General features: G+C 46.5%; 1 protein-coding gene across 4 annotated transcripts in view; it reads left to right on the top strand.

Moving 5' to 3' along the window:
- Nucleotides 1-383: 383 nt before the first annotated feature.
- SUSD3 (sushi domain containing 3) overlaps nucleotides 384-25,294 on the top strand; it is a 36,890-nt gene continuing 11,979 nt past the window's right edge. For 2 of the 4 annotated variants that reach the window (XM_061357793.1, XM_061357795.1), the window contains exons 1-5: nucleotides 385-509; nucleotides 1,525-1,756; nucleotides 19,889-20,077; nucleotides 21,573-21,720; nucleotides 24,619-24,783. In XM_061357793.1, the coding sequence (XP_061213777.1) occupies nucleotides 1,582-1,756; nucleotides 19,889-20,077; nucleotides 21,573-21,720; nucleotides 24,619-24,783 (677 nt within the window). In that variant the 5' untranslated portion in view covers nucleotides 385-509; nucleotides 1,525-1,581. Of the gene's footprint in view, nucleotides 510-1,524; nucleotides 1,757-19,888; nucleotides 20,078-21,572; nucleotides 21,721-24,618; nucleotides 24,784-25,294 lie in introns of all 4 variants that reach the window. The other 2 variants (XM_061357794.1, XM_061357796.1) reach the window with 2 other exon arrangements.

Genomic DNA, 25,294 nt, shown 5'->3' on the forward strand with positions numbered 1-25,294 from the left:
GCGGGAAGGGTGCAGGGGGAGCAGGCAGCGGGAAGGGTGCAGGGGGAGCAGGCAGCGGGAAGGGTGCAGGAGGTGCAGGCAGCGGGAAGGGTGCAGGGGGAGCAGGGAGCAGGCAGCCGCATCCCAGCCAGGCAGCTCCGGGGGAGCCGTGTGTGACCGGGCCGAGCCCCAGGTGCCGGTGGCAGCAGCCCCCGCGGGTGCGTGTGTCACAGCACGGCCCTGCCCGGTGCCCCGGGGCCGCAACGAGGGGGGTAGCGGCCCCGCAGCGCCTCGGCTCCCGCCTTCCTCCTCCCCCTCCGGCTCCGCGGGGCGGGGTCCCGGCTCGGGGTGGCGGGGCCGCGGCAGCACCTCCCGCGGGGTACCGCCCCCTTCGGCCCGGCGGGTGGCGGCGTCGCGGCTGCACCTGGCGCGGCTCGGCGGGGCCATGCCGGCGGGCACGGCGCCGGGGCTGGACGTGCCGCTGACTGCCGCGCCCGGGCGGGACAGCGGCGGCGCGCACGGATACACAGGTACGAGCGCAGAACGGCCCCGGCCCCGCGCGGTCCCCAATCGTTCCTCTTACAAGTTCCTCCTGCGCCGCACCGAGGGCAGCGCTGGGCCCAGGGCAGGGTGCGGGACCTTCGCCTCCCGCCCACCGCGTAGGGATGCGGCATCTCTGGACCGAGGTGCGCGTCCTCGAGGGAGAGGTGCGGGACCCGGGCAGGGCTTGCGTTACCTCCCCGCCCGCTCCTGCAGCCGCGGAGCCCCTCCCCAGGCAGGGCACCCGCTGCCCCTTCCCATGCGGACTCCGCGGCAGGTCCCTGCGGCCCCGGAGGGCAGGGGGGGATTCTCGCCCCCACTCTGAGTTCTCGGGGACACAACGCCCTGGGCGAGTGTCGCGGAGCCGGCCCGGGGCTCGGCGGGGTCCCGGCGGCACGGGCGCGGCTCTGCCGGGGCTGGGTTCCCGGTGTCGGGCGGGGAACGGCCGCTCCTGCGGCCAAGGGCTATGGTGGCCGCCCCGCAGGTGCGGGGTCAGGCGGGGCGGAGGCCGGCCCTGCCATCCCCGGTGATGGGTGTCCCAGCAGGGGAGCTCCTGCCCAGAGCCACCCTGGCCGGCCCCCCCGGTGCCTCAGCAGGGGGCTGCTGGAGCCCGGCAGCAGTTCGGGGCAGCGGCTCTGCCGGGGGTCCCCGGGCAGCCCCTCGCTGCGTGAGCCTCGCCGGGGTTTAATTAATTCGGGTGAATAGGAGGCACTGCCGCTAACTGATGGGTTTTTTCGGGTTACTGGGGCGCCCTTGGGGTGCTGCCGGCTGGGCAAGCATCCCTGCTAGGAGGGAAGTGTACAGCACGGCAGTTCTGTTTGAAGATGCTGGTCCTCAAAGAAAAACCGACTCTGGGCAGATGTCAATTGACTGGGTAGAAAATTAAGAGAGTGGTGTTTTAATGGAATAGGGCAATACACTGAAGAGTGGAATGAAAAACCAGTCAAAGCTTTTTGCTTCCTTTTCTTTCCCCACTTAGCTTTGGTTTTAAATTTGATCCTGCAGATCACAGCATCATTTCAAAACCTTTTTGACTCGAATTAACTTCATCCCATTAACTTGATGACAGAAGGTCATAGAGGGTCTGGCCCTGACATGGGTGGCGGTGTTCACTGCAAGGGGGCTGCAGCCCCTCAGGGCAGCTGGCTCTGGGCAGAGGCAGAGCTGTGGCTACCAGCAAGCCTGAAGCAGGAGTACAGGTGGATGAGGAGCCAGTGGGAGCTCCGGGCAGCTATAGGTGAGCAGTTTTCATAGAATCATGGTTTGGGTTGGGAGGTCCTTAGAACTCCAGCTGCAACCCCTGCCACGGGCAAGGACACCTTCCACTGGAGCAGCTTGCTCCAAGCCCCTGTGTCCAACCTGGCCTTGAACACTGCCAGGGATGGGGCAGCCACAGCTTCTCTGGGCACCCTGTGCCAGCGCCTCAGCACCCTCACAGGGAAGAGCTTCTGCCTAAGAGCTCAGCTCAGTCTCCCCTCGGGCAGGTTCAAGCCATTCCCCTTGGCCTGTCCCTACAGGCCCTTGTCCCAAGCTCCTCTCCCGGTTTCCTGCAGCCCCTTTAGGCACTGGAGCTGCTCTAAGGTCTCCCCTTCAGGAGCCTTCTCTTCTCCAGGCTGACCCAGCCCAGCTCTTTCAGCCTGGCTCCCTGCACATTGCAGTGTAGACAGGGTTTTTCCCTGGCTTCAGCACAAGTAGGTCTGGGTGCTCCTGAAGTACAGGGAGCCCTTCTTCCGACAGGCTCCCTGACTTAATGTGCTTACGCAATTCTAACAGACTTTATCAATGACCTGATTTTGTTGTGCTCATAGAAATGAGCAAACGTGTTTGAGCTAAAAGTGTAGCAGTGCTTTAAATTGCAGCCACTGAATGTGCTTAACTGTGCATTTAATTTGAATGTAATATGGCAGTTAAGTTTAAAAATGCAAAACAACTTCCGGGGAACCTGCTTAGAGAATTAACATCTCGAGCACAGGTGTGGACCCTGGTGCTCTGTTTGATGCTAATGTTACTAGTTCTTGATGTTTTTTCTTTTGTAAAATCATGTGTATTTGGCTGCTTTTATTTTCTCATTGTCTTGTCAGGCAGGGTTTGCCCACAATTAAAGTGAAGTTAGAAGTGGCATTCCCATCTTACGCTCAGCCTTTCTGTTCCTGCCTTGGCTAATCTTGACCATGTAGATCCTGGCACACCCAGGAATTCATGAACTTAAAAAAAAAAAATTAAAAATAAATTCGTCATTCAGACTAGAAATCCACCCCCAGTTAATGCTGCTGGTTGCTACAAACCTGGTCTCTCTCAGCCAGGTCTCCAAACAGAGCAACAAACAGAACTTTTTCCATGCCAAATACACCAAAGCTGTGGAGCTGTTCTCAGGGAGGTGCTCAGCTGGAGTAAGAAGTGAGTACGGAGGATGTGGGCATGGCTTATGCCTGCCTGTGGCTGATGCATCCACTGTAGGACCAGCAGAGATGCTTCTGGCACATGGGGCTTTGCTAGACCTTTGCTGGGTGTCATGCTCCTTCATCACCTCTCATTGTCCTGCTGCTTTCTGGAGGTTTGTCACAGCCTTCACCACCTGTGCAGATTTCCCCTTCGTTGAATATCCACTTGTTACTATGAATGTATTGAGTTAGGTGGGTGTTGTTGGTGGCAAGTTTTCATGCTACTTTGATTGAGTGCACCCCCCTTTGTAAAATTTCAGGCCTCACACATTCCTTTTGCAGAGAATGAAAAGAAAACGTGGCAAGATTTCCATTTGAATCAACACATGAATGAAAGAGAAGTTAAAGGAAGTTCCCCAGCACAGCCTGTAAGCTCTTAAAGGGTCTTGCAGCTTTCTGAAGCACAGCTGTGAAACTCAAACACCCTCTGCTTTTCCTATGTTTTGAGGTTTAAAAACTGCATAGATGAGGCCCTCAGTGATGTGGGTTACTGGTGGCATTGGTAGTGCTGGGGAACAGTTGGACTTGGTGATCTTAAAGGTCTTTTCCAACCTGGTTGATTCTATGGTTCTATGATTCTATGACTGGTTTCCCTCTCTGACAATCTCACCCTGAGCAGGGAGAACTATTCCACCCCATGCTCCAGGAGGTTCAGCAGCACACTTGGAAAAGGAGCTGTAGGAGCCTGGCTTACATCTTGGGAAGAGCAGCATGTCGCTCAAATACTCTGTGTATTAGAAGGGCAAATGTGCACAGGGTAGGGGAAAAGTGCAGCTATATATCGAAGCTAAGAAGAAGCCTTCTTCAATTCAGCCTCTTACATTTTTAAATGATACAAATGCTTTTATGTGTTCCATATCGTACTGTGGTTATTTTGCTGTCAATGGCAGCATTACAGTATTATTGCCTTTCTGCTGTACTTTATTATGGACAGATACTCATTGACCATCTCTTGCCAGGCTAATTCTATTATCTGGAAAAGCCTCTGCAGGTCTGAAGTGCTCTTGTCAGTGGTGGCCAGAATGCTTCCCTGCCCTGTGGGAATTGCCATCAAGTGGGTTTGTGGCCGCCAACCCAGCATTGCCACTGAGTTGCTGTTGCCTCCGAGATGCTCATATTATACTGGGAGGTCTGTGGGTGCAGTAGGAAAAAGAGGAACGAGTAACAGAGATGTATCATTATTTTTAGCTTCCGTGTTGCTGAAGCTGGGGGCTCTGGCACTCTTTTTCCAGGGTGGTACCTCTGGTTTTGCTGTGATTCCTCCCTCATTCCTTAAAGCAATGTTGTAGCTCTTTTAGACCAGGGCCGCACATACTTCTTTAAACATCTAGATGCATCTACACACATCACTGCAGACACAGACAAAGGGAATATAGGGAATAAATGTAGAACACGACAGAAAAAAGTCATTTTGCCAGGTTGCGAATTCCTAGGTCTGGTGCTGGGTTGTTTGTAGTTGTGGTTCTGCTTTGTTCCTTCTGCGTCCCTCTACCTCCCTCTACCAGGCACAAAGAGAGGCTGCCTAAGGCGAGGTGGAACATGCTGCAGGACCCTGTGAATGCTACCCTAAGACTAAGTCATGGAAGAAATGATCTAGCAGACACCATTTAAGGGAAGAGACATCATCTCTGGCTTAGGACAGACACAAGCTGCATTTTGCTGAGGATGGAAGAGGTATCACTACATGTTTGCTTGCTTATACTCTGGATGACCGGTAGTGGCCGTGGTGGGAGGTAGGTACCAGGCTGGGTGTACCCTTGGCATGACTTGAGGTGTCTCTTCTTTTGTTACCAGCAATCTTTATTTTCTGGAGTCAGTTTCCGTGCCAGTGCAGGAACAGTAAAATTGTGACACTGAGAGCTTACAGTTTCTCTTCCAGGAAAGCAAAAGCAAAGTTGTTTTTCAAACCCAAGAGCACTGCTGCTCTGCAGAAGCGCTGCAAGGAGGTTTCTCACATTGTTCCTGCAATCCTGAGACATGGCTCAGTTTTTAGGTTGGGGAAGAAAATACTGATCCTGAATATTCAGTTCCACAGGGTAGGACATGGCACATCTTGGAATATATGGACTCGTGACTTTTTTCAGGGTTATTTCTCCTTCCTTCTTCTCCCATGAGATCAAAGTAAAAACATTTTTATTAAATATTTAGAGTAAAAGAAGTGCCAGTTGCAGAATTTCAGCTAATTGGTTTTCTCTCCTGTAGTCCAAGATGCTAATATTAGTGGTTAGGCCTTTGCACCAGGCATCATTCCTGCTTTGAGGGAATGATTTTTGTGCTTGTAATGAGCACTCTAAACCAGTACAAAATAGAAAAAGAAAAGAGTTATTAGGTCTTCTGGCACATTCTTTCACAGTGCAAGATTGTTCCATGTGGTTTTCTTCAACACTGTGTTCTAGCTACTCTTAAATTACCTAGATTATAGAGATGAATTATGTCTAGACTTCAGAATTTCAGCTAGGGAATGAAAAGAGCTGAATGTTTTGGACCCAAAACATTTGATATTTCAAAAATCAGAAACCAGCCTTAAAACACAAAACCAAAACCACCCAAATGACAACAGATAATCCAGCACTTTCTGGGTTAGTTGTGACCAGAAATGTGGTTCATTTTAAAGAGCCAAAACACTGCTGATTTTGCTGTTTCCGCAGTGACAGAGTGAGGAGGTCTTTGGATGTTTCTTGTGAGAAAGTGAAGCCTGCCATCACATGTCTGCAGCTCTACAACAGAGAACTTCAGCTGTGCTGAAATTAGCACCACTCGTCTTATTTAGTCATGATCGCCACTGACTTATATACCTACACTAAGAGTTTTGCCTTCAATAATCTGATGGAGACAAGCCAACGTGTAGGACAGTTGTTAGTTTTCATTTAGGTGTGTTATTGACATGCTGTCTTTCAAATGCAATCACAGATAAGCAAGTAGGTTATTCTGAGGAGCAGTTTTGACTAGCTCAGTGGATCAAAAGATTGACAGAGAGATGATTTTGCAGTCCTGGTGGAAGTCTGCTTCTTGCATTTTGTTTTGGTTTGTTTTAAGATGACAGTGAGAAATGCAGAACTTGCAGAATGAGCAATTGCTCACCAAAATAAATCATAGAATCCCAGAATCCCAGACTGGTTTGGTTTGGAAGAGACCTTGAAGCTCATCCAGTTCCAACCCCTGCCATGGGCAGGGACACCTTCCACTGGAGCAGCTTGCTCCAAGCCCCTGTGTCCAACCTGGCCTTAAACACTGCCAGGGATGGGGCAGCCACAGCTTCTCTGGGCACCCTGTGCCAGCGCCTCAGCACCCTCACAGGGAAGAGCTTCTGCCTAAGAGCTCAGCTCAGTCTCCCCTCAGGCAGGTTCAAGCCATTCCCCTTGCCCTGTCCCTACAGGCCCTTGTCCCAAGCCCCTCTCCAGGTTTCCTGCAGCCCCTTCAGGCACTGGAGCTGCTCTAAGGTCTCCCCTTCAGGAGCCTTCTCTTCTCCAGGCTGACCCAGCCCAGCTCTCTCAGCCTGGCTCCAGAGCAGAGCTGCTCCAGCCCTCGCAGCATCTCCATGGCCTCCTCTGGCCTCGCTCCAACAGCTCCGGGTCCCTCTTGTGCTGCTGCCCCAGAGCTGGATCAGGGCTGCAGGGGGGGTCTCCCCAGAGCACAGCAGAGGGGCAGGATCCCCTCCCTGAGCTGCTGCTCACGCTCTGGGGGTGCAGCCCAGCACGGGGTGGGGGGCGCTGGGGTGTGGTTCTGGGCTCAAGCACATGCTGCCAGGTTACAGGGAGCTTCTCCAGTCAGTTCCTGTATCTGTTGAGTGTCTCAGAGGTGGGGTTGAGCTGGTGCCTGGTTTACATACCAGCTTTTGCCACTAGAGCAGAGCCTCTCTGTAGGTACAGGGATGCTGGCCCCACAGCCCTGGTCTGTATGGAGGAGCTGCGCTTGCTACTGCATCACTGTAAATTGAAGCAGTAGTGGTTGGTAGAAACCCTTGTGGGGGAAGAGGATGCAATAGCAGCTTGCTTTTCCTCTAATCGACTTGCAAGTGATTATGAAGTTATTTCTGGGACGAAGTAATACCAAACACAGTGCTGGCTGCTCACATGTGAAAGTCTCCTAAGCAGAGGGTCTTTGAGAATGATTTCAGTGGGGACAGAAGCTGACTTAGGAGAAGGGAAAGGATGGTGTGCAAAAATCCGAGAGCATGCATAGGCTGGGAAGCAGTGTTTGGGAAGATATTTTGGGCTGGGGTGGCTGGAGGAGGTGCTAGGGGCGAGTTTGGTTGTTTGATTCTTCCTGTTCAGAAAAGCTGAAATTTGTGCCATCAGAATTACACCCAGGAGAGTTTCTGCTCAGAACTGCAGTAATCTCCAAGACCTTTGCTAGTTGGTCGGGTCAGAAGAAGCACCTGGACTGAACATGTAGGTTTTGCTTTCCTCTAAAAAGAGGTGCCCCATGAAGTCACTGGCAGTTTTGCATAAGAAGGAGAGCACTCTGGTGTTTGTTCAGTTACCAGCAATAAACACAGAACTACAGATTGGCACGAAGTTTTTCACTTTTTAATACAGTTTCCTACAGTCTCCTCCTGGAGAAATGAATTTGTTACGGTCTGGACAAGTGGTTTGCGCAGTAGTGGGAGCCGACCAGCACCCAGAATGTGGTGATGAATTTCAAACTGGTGACCTGACACAAGTGGGGTCCCTCTCAGATCCGTTTTGGGTCCAACGCTGTCTAGTGTCTTCATATGCACAAGTGTGATGGAGAACAGCTGAGGGACTGGGGGGGTTCAGTCTGGAGAAGAGAAGGCTCAGGGGGGACCTGATGGCTGCCTCCAGCTGCCTGACAGGAGGATGGAGCCAGGAGGGGCTGGGCTCTGCTCCCAAGGAACAAGGGATGGGACAAGAGGAAACGGCCTCAAGCTGCACCAGGGCAGGTTTAGGTGGAGCTGAGGAACAATTCCTGCCCCAGAGGGTGCTCAGGCATTGGAACAGGCTGCCCAGGGCAGGGCTGCAGGCACCGTCCCTGCAAGTGTTCACACACTGTGGAGGGGAGGCCTCAGTGCCATGGGGCAGTGGTGGCCTTGGCACTGATGGGGAACAGTTGTACTGGGTGAGCTTAAAGGGCTTTTCCAACCTGGTTGATTCTATGATTCTGTGTGATCTGGAGCTTGGGGTCAGGTGTTACCTGGACAGGGTGCTGGGATATCAAGTCTAGGTCATGCTTTGCCAGAAAAGGTTGGACCAGATGATCCTTGAGGTCCCTTCCAGCCTGGTATTCCCTGATTTTGTGATTTATTCTCATTTTAAATATTAATTAGAGATTATCCCTTCACCATATTCTGGCCATCTGAAAGATGCCGGTGATTTAGCTGAATTATCTGATGCAGATCTTAGTTTCTTAGACATGTGCAGTACAAGAAAGTAAAGGGCATGCAGTCCTTTGATCTACTCGCTTAAGCTACTTCTGCATATAACTGACCTGCAATCATTGACTTTTTTAAATGGGAAAAGCTAAACACAATGGCTTGGTTCCCTGTCCTTACACTGACATCCCTGTCTGTCTTCATGCCATCTTTCACTAATCCCTGTGGCCAAGTAGGCTGAAAGCAGATGTGCTGATGGACCAGCACTGTTAATCATTGCTGCTCAGGTGGCTTCTGGCAGGATGCTGTGTGACTTTCACACACTGCAGTTTTGCAGGCTGCTGTTGTGTCTGTGGCCAGGCTCCTGATTGCAGGCCTGTCTGCTGTCACAGCTGAAGCACAGGAACAGGAAAGCCAAACCCAGCAGCTGAAACCAGGAGAGAATCAAAATAAAAGTGAGATAACCGCAGAGAAGGTTTTTAGATCTGGCTGTTGTTTCTCAGTCCGTGGCTGATTTTGAGCACTATAATAAACACGGGTACTGCTAACTCGTTCAGACTGGTGTCTAAAAAAATCAGTTATTCACAGAAATTCTTGCTGACAGTTCTGAATGCCAGGTCACAGCTCTGTGGTGTGCATTTAGCAGCTTAACACAGCAAACCACGTACAAGAGCAGCTTCGGGTTGCTGTTGGGAAGGAAAAAGGACTTGCAGAAGCTGAAACAGGCCAGCCAGGGGGTCAAACACAAGCAAGGTCTCTAGCATTCAGGTTGATTTTGCTTAACGGGATGGTTGGGAATTCCTCTAGAAATCTGTATTCAGTAGTCCATTTTAAAACAAGAAAGTAATTTCAAACAGAAAAGGCTGAAAAGTTTCTGTTTTTTTTTTTTTTTTTTACAAATAAGTGCTTTCTGCAAATGCAATTTCTATGTTTTAGGGCTTTTTGGCCAAAAATGAGCGTGTAACCATCAAGTAGTATGTATTACTGCTCCAGCTAAAATTTCACATTGAGGTGAATTTTCCAATGCCTGAAGCAGTTTCTGGCCAGCTCTGGACACTCGAGCATTTTTTGGTTTAGGTACCATGGGTACAGTGCTCACCCCATGTCTCCTTCACTGGCAGGGATTTCTGCCAACCATAGAGGTTGTGCCCAGCCTGGCAAGTGTCACACAGAAGCAAGAGGCCACCAGCCACATCATCAGGAGACATCTGCTCTTATCAGTGACATCCATTACCCAGTGTGTTTGCATACTACTGCACACAAGCCAGCCCAAACAGTTGCTGCAGGCAGATAATCCGGAGCTGTCACTGGCTGTACAGTGGCTGAACGCACAGCAGGGCTGAGCTCCATAGTGCCCAGGTTAGTGGTGAGGAGTGGGAGCATGTCAGTGTATGGGACATTACTGAAGGGCTCCCCAAAGGCAATGCAGGGCATCCTGTGAGGCACCCTGTCAGATTGCATCCTTCATCCTGCCTTTGTCTGTGGCTCCTAACAGGCATGTGCTTTCCCTGTGAAAATAGGGGTGAAGCTTTCTTTTGGCTTCTCCAGTGGCTAACTTTTCAATGAAGCCCTGAATTTCTGTCCCGTCTATTGCAAATTAGACTGTTGAAGAAGGACATGGAGCTGTTGGAGCAAGCCCAGAGGAGGCCACAAGGATGATCAGGGGGCTGGAGCACCTTCCATACAAAGACAGGCTGAGAAAGTTGGGGCTGTTCAGCCTGGAGAAGGGAAGATGTGTGGAGACCTCAGAGCAGCTTCCAGTGTCTGAAGGGGGCCAAAGAGGATGCTGGAGAGGGACAATAGGGTCAGGTTTTCCAATTCAGGTTCCTATAGGCAAGTGCCTGCAACCTCCTCCAGCCCCCAGAAATGCTGATCATCACCTCTGTGTGAAGGGAGAGTGCTCAAATACTTCTGCTCTCGCAAGCATTTGTTGGTTCTCTCTCACATCAGGTTCCCATATGAGTGTGGAGAAGAGCTCACCAAAGACAGACTGCTAGTAAACTTGTCTGTTTTGTTCCTGGTACTTGCTCTGTGTTAGCCAGGTGCTAAATACGGAATTGGATACTGAAATCCAGATTTCCTAGAATCAGTGGCCTTCTGTAACATATTTGTCAATTTTTACTTTTTTTGCAGTGATTGTTTTCTTGCAGTTATTGTGATAATGGCAAATGCTTTGAGCATTGGTCCAAGGTAATCTCTTATCTTGACTACAGAGAATGGAAGACTTTAGCATTTGTGGTCAGCACAGTTTCCAATGGATGATACCCAGGGTCTGCTGAATGGAGTCCACGTGGAGCTTTGTACCATGTGCAGATACGTTACGATCGGCTTCACAGGTTTAGCAAATGAGAGGTTATTCATGAATACTGGGGAAAAGTAATGAAAGAAGTCAAAAGTATAAACTTGCAGACTTCACTGACCTGATGTTTCATGAAGTACACTTCCACCAGCAAAGATACACCTCAAAACCTGGCTGAGGACAGAGAGTAACCTGACAGCAGAGGGAAGGTGCAGGGATGCTCCTAGTCTTTGTTCTCCTGATTTGAAAATTTCAAATTCAGAGTTGAGCTGATGGATTCATTTGTCTTGCTTTGTTTCTTATGTCCCTTATTCTGCTTGGCTTTACCTGAAGATGGGGTGGCAGGTCCTGGGATAACACTTGCATCTTGCTTTGGCTTTGAACCTCTCTGGAAACTGAGGATGTAGAGATGCATGGGGGAGGCTGAGGACCATCTGTAGAAGACTCTGGTATTGTGTAACCAGTTACTTCTGTCCTCCTTCCTGTAAATACCAATGCTTATTATGCAAGAAGCACTGCTAACAGACTTTGGAGGCAAGCACAGCAAGGGCTGGATCTCTCACTGCCTGGTGGGGTCAGCATGCTAGGACTCAGCCCTCTAGGGCTGTGGATTTTGGCTGCATGCTGGTGAGATCCCCTACCTGGTGATCTGTCAGGTCTGTCCACTGCAGGGCGTTTGATACAGCCAGGGTCTCTGTTAAAGTGCTGGGGAAAAGCTAATTTCAAGTCACTCCTTTCAGTTTTATTCTCTTTGTTTATCTTTGTTTTACAAACTAGGCCACAAACTCTGCATTATATAAATACGGAATTTATTTATTATCTGCTTTAGAATGACAGCAAGGGGAGACCATCAGCAATATTAGCTCCATCCACTAAACAGTCAGTGACAAAAGCAACTGTTGGCATCACTTCCATGGGTAATTTTTAATTGGGAACTGTTTGAATTAAAGCATAAGTCAGGTGTGCTTCATAATGGAGATACATGTATAGATAGATATATATACAGATATAATTTTTTTTTTTTTAAATAGGGACGTAATGGTGAAGAGATAAATAGATGGACACTTGTATCACAGTATCACAGTATGCTAGAGATTGGAAGGGACGTCAAAAGATTATCCAGTCCAATCCCCCTGCCAGAGCAGGAACACCTAGATAAGGTTACACAGGAACGTGTCCAGGCAGGTTTTGAATGTCTCCAGAGAAGGAGACTCCACAACCTCCCTGGGCAGCCTGTTCCAGTGTTCCGTCACCCTCACTGAGAAGAAGTTTCTTCTCAAGTTTAAGTGGAACCTCTTGTGTTCCAGTTTGTACCCATTGCCCCTTGTCCTATCATTGTTTGCCACTGAGAAGAGCATCCTTGTGACACTCCCCCTTTATATATTTATATACACTAATAAGGTCACCCCTCAATCTCCTCTTCTCCAAACTATAGAGACCCAGCTCCCTCAGTCTTTCCTCATAAGGGAGATGCTTCACTCCCTTAATTTGCTTTAGGTTTAACAGGTCCTTCCTGTTCTTGGCAGCTGTACTATTAGTAACTTTTCAGAAGCCTCATAACCTGCTTTTTTTTTCTGTTGCTAAACAGACTAATGAAGCAGAACCCATCTGTTCTTGCTTTACTGGGGACTGCATCAAACATCTCAGTTTTCGTTTTGTTCTTATTTCTTATCTAATTGTTCCCGTAAGAAGAGAAATGCTCAGTATTGCCTCCACTGCTAGAGCCAAGAGTAAAATCTACAGATGAGAATAACCTGACTGTGATGTAAATTAGCAAAAAAAAATAAATCACCCATGGAGATGGCAGCAGGATCACTGGAACAAATCCTCTCATAAAAGAGTAACATAAAATACAATAAGAATCTTTTTACACCGATCTGCCATGTTATTTATGTTTGAAATAGGAGTGCATTGCACACATTGTAATCAAATGCTAATCTAGCACTTGGGTGATATGTACCTTGGATTTGACATGCATTAAGATTGTTTTCAGCATTCTGGTATTTCTGAGTAGAGTTGTGAAGTGTTTAGTGCTGACTCCTCAGAGTTGCTACATCCTGTTCACTACACTGAGCAGTTTGAAAGCCAGGTGAAAATACTGGGAGACAGAAAACAAAAAGGCTCGGTATTGTAAAGAGAGATGTACTGAACTTGTTGCTTTAGTTTTGGATGTGAGATCTCGCAGCAGCGTAGCACAAGGGTTTCTTTTGGAGATGGAAGCCAAGAATTTGCTGACCTTGAGTTGTCAAGGACTGTGCAGTGGTCAGTACATCACTGTGTTTTTCCATTTGGATGTAGGGATTGCAGCTTTTTAGAGCAAGTGACCTGCAGCCCTGCATGTTGTGGGTGCAGCCATTTAGCAGCTCTGGACTGCACCATCCCCTGCTCTACCTCCGCTGTGTTGACAGGGTGATTTAATGCTTTGCACACAACTTCTCGCCAGCTTCCCATCAACTTTGCCCAGTCAGAGCATGAGGCTCAGGAGATTCAGAGTTCCACGGAAGTGTCCCCAGCATCCAGCAGTGCTTGAGTCTGGGGTTTTGCTCACTTAATCTGAAAAAGTCGTGTTAGTGAGTTCCAGAGCTGGTGTTCCAGAGCTGCTTGGCATTTCACACTGCTGTTTCTCTCTTTTCTCTGGATGAATTTGCTTCTCTGTTTTCTGTATGTGCACCCTTCCTGCAGATCCATTGCATGTTGTTAATTACGTTGCAAGCAGTGCGTTGAAAAATCAGGTTTATCTACAAAACGAGCTGCATAAAAAAATGGGGAAGTCAGTAGGAGTGAGTAGAAGGTATCTGCTACAACAGAGGTGTGAGCAAAGAGCTCATTTGTGTCAACACAGAAAGAAGCTGACCACAAATACCAGTTTTTTCCCTCCTCATTTAATTGCATGGAAATTCCTTCTCAATGGGAGGATAACCTGTTTTGAAAAGGTATTTCCATGACTGGTGGCCTGTGAGAATGATCAGAACTTGGATTCTCTCTTTCATAATTTTCAATAGAAACCCAGAATGGTTTCTAGGAAGTGTTTTCATTTGGAAATGATGAAATGGGGCAGATGCAGGACCCACGTATGGTCAACAAGCTGTGGGGTTTTTTTCAGACCATGTGTTCTGTAGGTACCTTCAGGTTTCACTGTCGGCAGCTGTCCAGGTGGCTCCTCCATGGAACAGGCACCTGCATGGCTGCTTTTGCAGTTCTTGCAGGTCTCCATCAGACCATGGAGCGTGAAGCTCCCTCGGGCAGTGGTGTCTGAGCAGCAATGTGTGTGCAGAGGACTGTGTTTTGGGGCACGTGGTTTGTGCCACACGTGGACCTTCAAAACCTCCCCTGGTAGAATAACTTTCTAGGGCCATACCCATGTGTTAAGAGGCAGGCAGGTTTAGAAGAGCCTTCCAGCATCTCAGCCTTATAGTGATTCTCAGAAACCAGTGAAATAGGTAGGAAAAGTCAAATTGTGCCATTGCTGATGTGTGATTTTGTTAGAAAAGACTGAAGCAGCCAATTACCTGGTGCCACCAGGCAGTGGGAAGTCTCCATAGTGCTTCCCAGTGGCTGCTGCATCACAGCTGGGGACCTTATTCAAGCTCTGCAGCTTCAAGAGCCTGGACCTCCCCTACCTCTTTTACTGCTGGGCTGTTGTCATATTTAACACCAGTTTCTTCAGAAGCCATGCCAGTGCCTGGATTTTCTAGTGGAGGATGCGCTTCTCCTGGTACCCAGTTGATGTTGCAGTGCTTGATGCATTTGAGAGCCCAGCCCTGGCAGAATTCACAACCAGCACTGCAAGGGAGCGGAGACGGTCGCGAGGGGACTGATGCCAGGGCCTGGTGAGTTCACCCACACAAGATGCTGTACTACTTACGCTTTCTTTCATCGTTCACATTTCACTTCTAGCTGCTTTACTTTTGGTTGCTTGACATGGCAAGCTCTTCCAAGAGCCCTTCTGTGGGGCTGCTGCTGATGGTCAACATCATGCCTGTGACTTCAGGGAAACTAATTTTGAAGGCATGTTTCTGTAGGCAGAGAGACTTGCAGAAATAATCTCAGCATGTTTATTTCCTGCAGGGTTTATGGAACCTGATGTTCTGTCTCCTCCTGGCATCCGGTTATTCCAGCATGTTTTAGTTGCATTAAATAGTCAACAAGAAGCAACACAAAGACTTGAGTTATGTGTTGTCCTGGGTTTAGCAGCGGCAGTCATTTTTTCTCCTTCTTGGTAGCTGGTGCAGTGCTGTGTTTTGGCTTTCGGGCTGGGAACAAAGCTGATAAAAATGATGTTTTGGTTTGGCCAGGGACTTTGTGAGCCTCATGCTCTGCCGGGGAGGAGGGGAAGCTGGGAGGAAGCAGAGACAGGACACCTGACCCAAACTGACCAAAGAGGTATTCCATACCACAGCACGTCATGCCCAGGGGGGAACTGGGAGTTACCCTGAAGGACAGGGGGGGCTGCCGGGTCGGACTCGTTGTTCGGCGCATGGTATTGTACTCCTTTCCCTTGCTATTTTCTCTTATCATGGTTGTCGTTGGTGGTAGCGGTGGTGATTCGTATTGTACATTAGTTGCTAGACTGTTCTAATCTCAGCCCGTGGGAGTTGCATTCCTTCGACTCTCCTCCCCACCCCTCTGGGAGCGGGGAAGGGGGGGCAGCCCCTGGGGAAGGGGGGGACTAACATGGGCCTCGATTGCTTCCAGCCTGGCATGACTCACTGGAAGTAAGTGCACAAGTTGTCTGGCTGGGGTTAAACCACGACATGTGTATATGGGAATAATGAGGCAAAGTCATGGATTGCTCTCTTTCTGCAAAACCTGTGAGTGGCAATCTTGGTAACGTGCTTTCAGGTAATTATTGTTCTGGTTTAGAGCATTTTAGTATATACTTATGGGGTGTATTTGATTTTTTTAGTTTATATTTCACTATGGAAGGTGCACAGGAAATGTTTAATGGGCAAGCATGTCTCGGTTGCTCTTTCATTTCTATTTTCTTATCAGTAAAATACAAATCCACAGCTTTCTGACAATGAAACCATATGGTAACTCTTTCTGACAAATTGATGTTGCAATACAGATAATCCTGGCTCTACGTGAGAATAGATATTTCAGATTATTTTTCTTTAATTCTTGCATTACGATTTTATTTTTCAATGCCTGGAAATTATGTATGTGGCTATTTCTGAACCTGGAGGATTGGCCGAATTAAGAATTTATGGAGTATGCAGCATTTTAGTGTTTTTACCTTGAGGACAGTTATTTTTCGTATGAAATAATCTGTTCATTTGCTATAGCCAATCCCCTTCTTCTCAGTTGGCAGACAGTAATAGCAGATTCAGATACTTTTTGAATGCTGGATAGCATCTCAGTGTGAAGCCAAGCTAGGAAATGCATTTGTATAAATCACCTCTTGCTTTACCAGAAGCTGCAGAAGTAGCTGCAGGAACTTGAACTGACTTGGGCAGCTGGTGGCTGAGGGCTGTCTCCGTTCACGAGAGTGGATGCTTTACATTTTCTTCTTGTATTTGGGAGTAATAGCCACTATCTGGAAGCATAAGCAGAACACGAGCGTGGGAGTGAAGAACAACAGTGAGGAGTAATGGGAACTGGGTGCTGGAGACACCTATCGAGTCTAGAAACAATGCCATGAAGCTAATCAAAACTGAACAACACATCACGAGGTTTTGTGGTTATTATAAACTACGTAGAAATGACTGGTAGGCTAAGTCCTCAAGTGTTCCTCCTAGCTTTAGGTGGTGGCTGTCAGGCATGAATTGGTGGAGTTTGAGATGTAGCTATTGCAAAAGCTCTGTGAGCAATAATTAGGGGGTTAATTCAGTTTTACATTTCTGGGTGCTAACAGTTCCTGCAAACCAAGACCCGAACATGATGTTTTCTAGATGTTCAGAAGAGAAATATAAATCAAGGTGTAAATCCGGTCAGCACAAATGCAGTGTTTGTATTTTACTTCAGGAGGCAATGCAGCCTCCACCACCAGCCTCAGCTGACACCAAAAATAGAGACATACTGTATTTAAAAAACCAACAGTGAAATTCTTGGGTGTAGCAGATATAGTTAGATAAACATGCCTGAAGAGTTGTCATGGTTTAAGCAAGGACTGTTGTGGTTTAAGCCCAGCTGGTAACTCAGAACTGTGCAACCGCTCACTCGCTTCCCCCTTTCTTCTCCCCTCCTCTCCCCCACCCCAGGAGGGATGGGGAGGAAAATGGAAAGAATATTGAGATAAGAGCAGTGCAGTAACTAAGGTATAACACAAACCACTGCTGCTACCTCCAGTGATAATAATGATAAGGGAAATAACAAGGGAAGAGCTCACCATCCTCTGACCACTACCCAGCCCAATCCGAGCAGCAGTCTGGGCCTTCTGGGTAACTCCCCCCAGTTTCTATACTGGGCATGACGTGCTGTGGTATGGAATATCCCTTTGGCTAGTTTGGGTCAGGTGTCCTGTCTCTGCTTCCTCCTGGCTTCCCATCCTCCCTGACAGAGCATGAGACTGAGAAAGCCCTTGGTTGGAGTAAGCACTACTGAGCAACATCTGTCTGGAACATCTGCTTCAATATGAAGGCAGAAGCTTACCTAAGCAATGATTTTCTGGAGATGGAAGGGTAAAATTAACCTAGCAGAAAAGTGAATGCAGCAAGTAACCACAAAAACATTATAGACAGTTAATGGCAAAGGATTTTAGAGGTTACAGGAGACATTTTACAAATGAGTTATTAGAAGACTATCACTGATGAAAACAAGGGCAAATTTTATCCAGGGATATTAAATCTGAACTTGGCTGAAATTCACAAAGTCAAACCAGCAAACATCCATTTATGCATTGCAATAAAAGTATTTGTAAAGTGCAAAAAATAGTGTGAAGTGGAAGAAGAAATGATATTTCTGCTCTGGCCAAATGCAGGTATGTAATATGCAGTTGATGAACTTTCATCTTATCATCTGTGTAGAGCCAGGTATAGAAGCTTTCAAAAGTTGAGCTCTCATTAGCTGTCATTAATGAGAACCTCTGGGGGTCCTGCCCCAACTACATTCCTATGGGAATGATCCTCTGGGGATGACATAGTGCTGTTACAGCCTTGGTCAAAGCAAGGAAATATCCATGATTTCATGGGACATTGTTGGAAATCTTTGTAGTGCTGAAGTGAAGAAAGATATGTTAAAATCCACAGATGAGGAATAATGCTGAGAAGGGCGCTGACATTCAGAGATTTTAATCACTCAGCATACACTGTCATTGGCAAGGACTGTGCAGGAAAGGGTCAAGAGAACCTGAACCAACTACAGCTGCACCTATTACTCAGCATGGTCAATGCTAGATTAGATGAAATATGTCTTGAAATAAAGGATCCATTTCCAAATGAACATTTCTTTGGAGAGCAGAGGCTGAATAATAAGTCCAGGTAAACTGGCAAGTCTACTGCAACTGTCTAATGAGGGCTACTATGGTAGCTAAGCAGATGGGCTTTGAATCACATTTAGCCCTGACTTACCTTCTGCATCTTGTGCAGCTACAAGTGTCACCCAGGTGAACTCTGAGTATGTGATCTGGTATCTAAAAATGGCCTTGAAAGTGTAAAACGCAAAAAGGTAGATACTTTGCATCTTAGAATCATGGTTTTTCATGGGAAGTCTCTGAGTCATTAAAGTAAAAAGAAAAGTTCAAACTTGTAATACTCATCTGGAGTGAGGAGGAGATCGTCCCATGTGCACATCCCATGTGTGCCAGTATCAGGATGTTGGAGGGAAGGGCAAGAGATGAAGGGAAGTGACCCTCTAGAAAATATTTGCTGTCATTGAGGCAAATTGCTGCTATAAGAAGAGACTGAAAGAAGTGGCAAAACGAACAGAAATAATCTACCTGGAATTGAACCAGGCATGGTTTTAAAAGCTAGACATCAATACGTATTTACTTAGTAGATTAGACCAGATATTGTCACTGTGGGTTTTGCTTGTTCCTTTGCTGAGATTTCTTTGTTTTCCAGTGGGTTGGGTTTTTAAGAGAGTAGATTGAAGATGAGCAGTCAGCATGTCTGCTGTGGTTTGTTTGCAGCAGCTTAATATTAATGAATGACCAGACTGGGAGATTTAGTATTAAAAATAAAATACATTTTCTATCAACATGTGATTCTGTCAAGATATTCTCAAGAGGGCTCTTAAAAACTTACATTTCTTCTTGCTTATAAGTGTGGGAATCATCTTTTCCCCCTTTAATCTTTTGTGTGTCATCTTAGTGTTTGCAATTCTGGTCATGCAACTGCAATGCAGCTGCCTCTTAGTCTGCTGAAGTCATCTGGAAATCCAGTGCAAGGTAGGGAACCCGGGCTCTAATGCAGAAGCAGTGCTGGTATTCAGTAAATGTAGAAAAAAAGAAGAGTTTCCAGATATGTCACTGCACATGTGCAAAACCAGACCCTGTATTATTGTTGGGTTTGAAGTCTATCTGGATATTGGATGTTGTCTTCAAATGTGTGTTTAAAATGAGTGTGAAACAAGGAATGTTGTGGCAGTCAAACTCAATGTATAAAGTTGGTGGCTGGCATTAGGTGGCCAGGAGGAGAAGAGCTCCATGACTCAAAGGGCAGCAGTATGAACATCAAAGAAACAAAAAAAAAGAGAAAAGCTGAATGAACAAAAATGCAGTAAAAATGGCTGATACACTATAAAGCAGAGTTTGTCATTGAAAATGGAGGTGAGGCGAATGTAGTTCTGCTGTATGTCTATGTTTCTGTCCCCTCTGTGTGGCTTTTGAAGCTACTGGCTCATTTCAGGCAAGACTAACAGAGGTGAAGTCTCTTGAAAGACAGGAAGTTCCCATAGGATCAGGAAAAGGTGCTACCAAGTAGATTGACGTCCTGAAATATGTGATCAGTCCATCAGAGCTTGCAAAGTTGGCATGGGGGAATATGTGTTATGAGTACTTCCAGTATGGAAGGTGCCAGCCTGTGTACTTAATTGAGCACACTGTCCAACAAGACAGGAATCCATAGGAGATCACGCCACTCCCAGAATGACTTTTTAATAGTCTAATGTGTACCAGCCTAAGCAGATGATGTTGCAATACAAGTAAAACCCCGCTTTGTGTCAGGGGTCAGAGTAGGGGAACTGTTGAATGGCACTGAAGGGGGTTTGGCGTTGGGCTGGTGCTTGGCAGAGCCCTCAGCATCAGCCTCCCCGAGGTCTGTTATTTGTTTTGACCATTAACTCAGATTTACAGTCTGATAGCAATAAAACTGAAGTGGCTCTGGCACTGCATTGTCTCACTTTGGTTTTGTTCTGCAGGGCAGTGCAGCCACGTCTTCCCTCCCCAGCTCGGCACACTAAACATCCTTCATGGCAACGGCACAGCTGTGGGGACAGTCATAACATTCCAGTGCTCTGCTGAGTACCAGCTGGAGGGACCTGGCTTCATCACCTGTGTTTGGAAAGGGAATGGTACCCAGTGGACAGCCGGAGTGCCCTCCTGCCAGCGTAAGGTTCTTTCCAAACCATTTGCAACGCCTTTAGGCTGCATTGTGTTTATTTTGCCCTGCCTGTCTCCTGCATTAGAATTAATTCTAGACATCTGGGCAAAGAAAAAGACGAATTCAGTTTCCTTCAAAGTTGCCCTCACTGACTGTAATGTGCTCCATAAGTGTGCTGACATAATTCGTTATCAGGACGCAGAAGAGACTCAGTCAGGTTTGTGCCTGATCTCTTGTCACCAGCTCCCGCAGTGCAGCACCCAGAGTAACTGTGGCTCTGTAGCTACAAGCTGTGCCATTCTTTAGAAAATGTGTAGCTGTGAGCAGCTAATGTGCAAACTTGTTTGCAAGCCCTCTAATCTCCTGGCTTTCTTTCCTGAGGATACTTTTGCTGCAAAAGAAACGCAGTGATATTTTGTGAAGAATTCCAGGTTGTTGCCTGTGGGCAGCCGCCTGGGAAAGTTACCACATTGACAAACCATGTTTGAATGGCATGCTGCGTTCCTTCTTCTTTAATACAATAATTTAGTTATTACTAATTAGTTAGTAACTTGACTAGGCCCAAGCAAAACATGGTACCTCTGAGCTTTGAGAATCTCAGTCTGTGTCTCAGACCTTGGATATTTTAAATCACAAGTAGATGGATGGCTCCTATAGACATTTTGTGCTTCTCTCAAACTCAGCTATTCTTACATCTTATTTGAGAGATTCCATTAAAGAAAAATGAGACAAATCCTTCCGTCCAGAGGCTGCAGCAATATAACGCTTTGTGTGGAGCTCAGCTGAACCATTTCTGGTGCTGATCATTGTGGTGTCGAAAGAGCTACAGGAGTTACGAAGCAAGACCCACTTAGTGCTCCAGATGAGTTGGCAGAGATCTGCTTTAGCTGTGCCACACCACATTCCCAGTCCTCCTTTTGTCTGGATAACTCACTTCCAGCATCAGATCACTGTGAACACTCAGCCCTGCAGATGTTGTCCCTTCTGCCATCCTGCGTCCTTCCCCAAACAGAGGAAGAGCTGTTGTTCACTGCCTGCAAGGTAGAATGCAACTACATGGAAGTGTCCCTGCTCTAAAGGACAGTTCTTTAAACCCATTTCCCCTTCTCAGTATTTGATTTTGCAACTCCAGTCCTTGTTAACAATTGCTTATAAGTCTGCTAGCTCAACTGCATTTGAGATGCTGACAAAGTTGTGCTTTTTAGCTACTGCAGCACTCAAGGCATTGTGTTTAATTAATTACAGTGATTAAATACTTGTGAACAATTCATTAGTAGCTTATAAAATAGAGATTTTTAAATACCCTAACTGGAGGCTTGCATAGCTCTAAACTGAAACCGAGGTAGTCTGGTATCTTGGCGCAGTCTAACGTGAAAGTCCTCACTGAGCTACTATTAGCAGAAGCAGGAAGCAGGTAGGTTTCAGGATGGTTTAATGAAAACGTGAATGATGAATTCATGGCTTGACTTTAGAAACATGCTTCTGTGTTTGCTTTGCTGCAGCCATATCAAAATATGAGAGTTTTGGATTTAAGGTTGCAGTGATTGCCTCCATCGTGAGCTGTGCCGTCATTCTGCTGATGTCCATGGCTTTTTTAACTTGTTGTCTTATCAAGTGTGTGAAGAAAAGTGAAAGGAGGAAGACTCAAAGGTATGTCAAGAAAAGATTTTTAAAGCCAGTGTAAGACTGTACATCAGATGGATCCCACTGCTGTGATAGCAGAGAGCTTCAAAGGACTTGATGCTTACAACACTGCAATGATGTTAATTACTTAAAATCCTTAATTTGTAGGTCAAGCATTAGGCATAGAAAGACTTGGAATTCAAGCGTATTTAGGTACCTAATGTCCGTTAATATGAGATAACCTCAGTGGGCCTGGGCAGATCTGGATTTATCCAGGATTATGCAAAAGCCGAACATACAAGTCTCATTTGCTGGCCCAGTCTTTCTCTCCTTGAATTACTTAACCTTGGCTGCGTTTTCCCTTCTTCTCTCTCTCTTTCTCTTTTGCTTTTCTTGAACACTGCTGGGAAAATTAATCTACCCATGTCGAAACCATCAAAGTCTTCACTGCCTGCAAAGCTGTCACAACGTTGTGCTGGAAGGAGATAGGATTTTGTCTTCTGGCTTGAAGTGCAGGATAAGAAACAGGCACAGGAAGAAGTAAATTTTACCAGTTCAGTCATTATAAAAACTCAGTGTGAATTGTGGCTGCATGACCACATCTGGCTGTACACTAAAGCCAAGCCACTGTTGCTCATGTGAGCATCCATCCAAAGTGTCTGCTGCAGGATGCTTTCCATGAGCGCCTCTTTTTGATTTTCCTCTCACTTTTCCTGCTTGTTGTCCCCATGTCTGCATGTAGCTCGTGGAGATGGCTGCACCTGTCTTGTGGTGCACACAGTAACCTGGACTCTGATTTTCGTAGATTCATAGAACCGTTAGGGTTGGAAAGGACCTTAAGATCCTATAGTTCCAGCCCCCTACCTCTTCTTGCTTCCAAGAAGTGTTTGGAGTAAGACAAAGTAGTAGTGGAGTAGAGGGAGATCAGGGAGGACACAGTGAAGGTCTCTGCTCTGAGCTGTGTTTTATCTAGAGCTGTGAGGGAACCAGCTTAGGGGGGAAATTCTGTCATATTGAAATTTGACTGTAGATACAGATTTTCCCTCCAAAGGATTTTGTGAGACAAAAAAAAAGAAAGTCTTTGGTGTCATTCATTATATTAGGTAGCATGAAATAACTTGAAATGGAAGGGTTGACTGGTATTTTTGGAATTGCCACTTTTTGGTAAGACTGTTCATATCAAAGTCCTTGCTTTTCATTTATTTCAAATGAAGTTTTCTCTGTTAGCCATTCACATGATGTTGATAACTTGATATTTTTCTCTTATGAAAGAAAAGCCCTTCACATGAGGCATTTTGACATGGTTCTGTCGTCAGGCTTAACGCTGTTCCCTTTGCTGGGAGCTTCTCTATTCTCTTCTGCTCTCTGTCCTCCCTTCACTGTCCCATGAAGGTACTGCTCCAACACAGCCTGTCCACAAGCCCTGTTCCTGGAGGGGTGCTCTGGGCACTGTAGACATTGTGTGGCTTGGTGTTGATGTAGAAAGCACCTGAGATGATGTAAAAACTGTCCATGTCATGTGAGAAAGAGTAACGCATCCCTGTGTGTAATATGCTCGATCTGCAACATACCAGATGTGGTGGTAGCATCTCTTTTGTTGATGTAGGTGGAAAACATGAATTGACTTTTGGATGCACAAAACATCAATCTGAAGAGAAGCTGCAGGTTTGGTAACTTAATGCAAAATGAGAATATTTGGTAGGGCATTAGTTAAATAAGTGTCTCTTAGACCATCTCTGAAAGAAAAGATAGCCTGTACCCATGGAGTAGGGAGGATGTCCTCACCTTGCTTTTACCTTTGAAGTCTGCCTGTCCACTCTTCTTTGGCTCTGTGTCTTTGTCTACTTTTTTGTTGCTCTAACTAGAAGAGATCACCTTTGCCTACAAACCTGTCTTTCAAGGTACCTGTTTGATGATCTTTAAAGTGCTGTCTTATCTTTTATCCTTGCATTTGGAGAGAAGGATAAAGGATACTGAAAATCCTCACATAATTTAGCCTCCTCACAGACCTTGTCCTGCTGCATGAGCATAGCCACTGTTTTCTTTAGTAGGAGCAGGACTGCATCCTGAGAGGACAGAAAGGACACCAAAGTCAGAATCGCCAGCTCTCACAATTTTTTAATCTTGTCCCATCAGCTCATGAGAGTGTCTGTCATTGCCGGAATCTTAGACTTCTTTTACAAACAAGAAAAGAAATAGTGATTCCCCCCTCACCCCAAGTTACAGAGAGCGGCATGAAAAGCACCTTGAGTGCTTCCAAAGGGAAATCGAATAAGCCCTGCTCTTCACAAAGGCAACATTACCATTTTTAAGTCAATTCATTTTTTCAACCTGCCTGGTGATTTGAACCTCAGCAACAGCAGAGCTGCAAAACATCCCAGAAAAGACTTCTTGTTTTTTAATTTTGAAATAGTTTGTTCCATAAAGTGGGGATGGGCTGAGGTCTTTTCACATACACAGGATCTGCCCTAACAAGTGTCACCGATGAAGGTCCCTGAGAAAAGGACACAACATCACACCTCAGGTGACTTCCGCTATTAGCTGTAGTCTCAAAATCCACTGAATCAAATTGATATCATTATTGGGGTTTTGTCCTTGAACAGTCCACAGGTGCTTTTATCGGTTTATTTGTATGGGTTGTTTTGTTTTTTTGAGGAGTGGTTGATAATACTTAAAATACCACTATTGTACAGAATAAAATTGATGCTATTTAAGAACACACCGCCACCTTAAGGTATTTAAGCAGCTATGTAAGTTGCTGGAAATTTGTCTTGCAGTTGAAGTTCAGGTATGTGTTTTAGTGCGGCCTTCAGTAAACATGGGTTTAGATTTAAACTCTAGGGAGTCAGGGCTGTAGTCAGATAAAAGCTCAAAGATACAGCCATTTATCACAGTAATGTATTGTATCCCTTGCTTTATTCACAGAGATATGCAGCTGTGGTACCAGCTCAGAGCCGAAGAACTAGAGCACATGCAAGCTGCTTACTTTGGGTTTAAGGGAAGAAACAATAACAACAATAAGAAACTCAGGAATAAATCCGTATTTGATGATGCGGCTAAAATGGCATATGATAACCAAGGCTTCTGCAGGTAAGGCTATTAAAATAGGTGGGTTTTAATTAGTTTGTTGAACACATTTTAGAAAGAAGATACCTTGAAAATGTAGTTTAAAGGGATGTCCTGAGAGAGCAGCTGATACCAGGGAATTGTTAGGTCTTGTTCTTAAGCTTACCTGTCTTATGGGGAAGTGTTGCTGAAAGGAGAGACAACAGAGAAGCTGAGCCTGACCTCCCTTCCTAAAGCTTCTTCCATCTATCCCCAGTAGTGCTTGGTGAAGCCTGCTCTGCAGGGAAGGTTGTACCAGATTAAATGGAGAGAGGCTTTTAATTGGCTTTGTTAAACTGATGCTAAACTCCATGTGGAAAGTCACCGCTCTGTGTGGGTCAGTGGTTTCGAAGTGCCAGCTCTCCTAAGAGCCTTAGGGGAGGAGGCAGCCCGGGACACTTTAGGCTGTGCTAGGCTCAAGGTGAGCACTGGGTATTACCCTTTATCCCTCGTTGACCGCGAGAGCTCCCTTTGAGCAGCCCCGTTTTGTTACCAC

This window comes from Neopsephotus bourkii, unplaced genomic scaffold, assembly GCF_033783945.1.
Source record: "Neopsephotus bourkii isolate Nb327-2 ecotype Australia unplaced genomic scaffold, CSIRO-AGI_Nbou_v1 NB_923, whole genome shotgun sequence".
Taxonomy (NCBI): Eukaryota; Metazoa; Chordata; class Aves; order Psittaciformes; family Psittacidae; genus Neopsephotus; species Neopsephotus bourkii.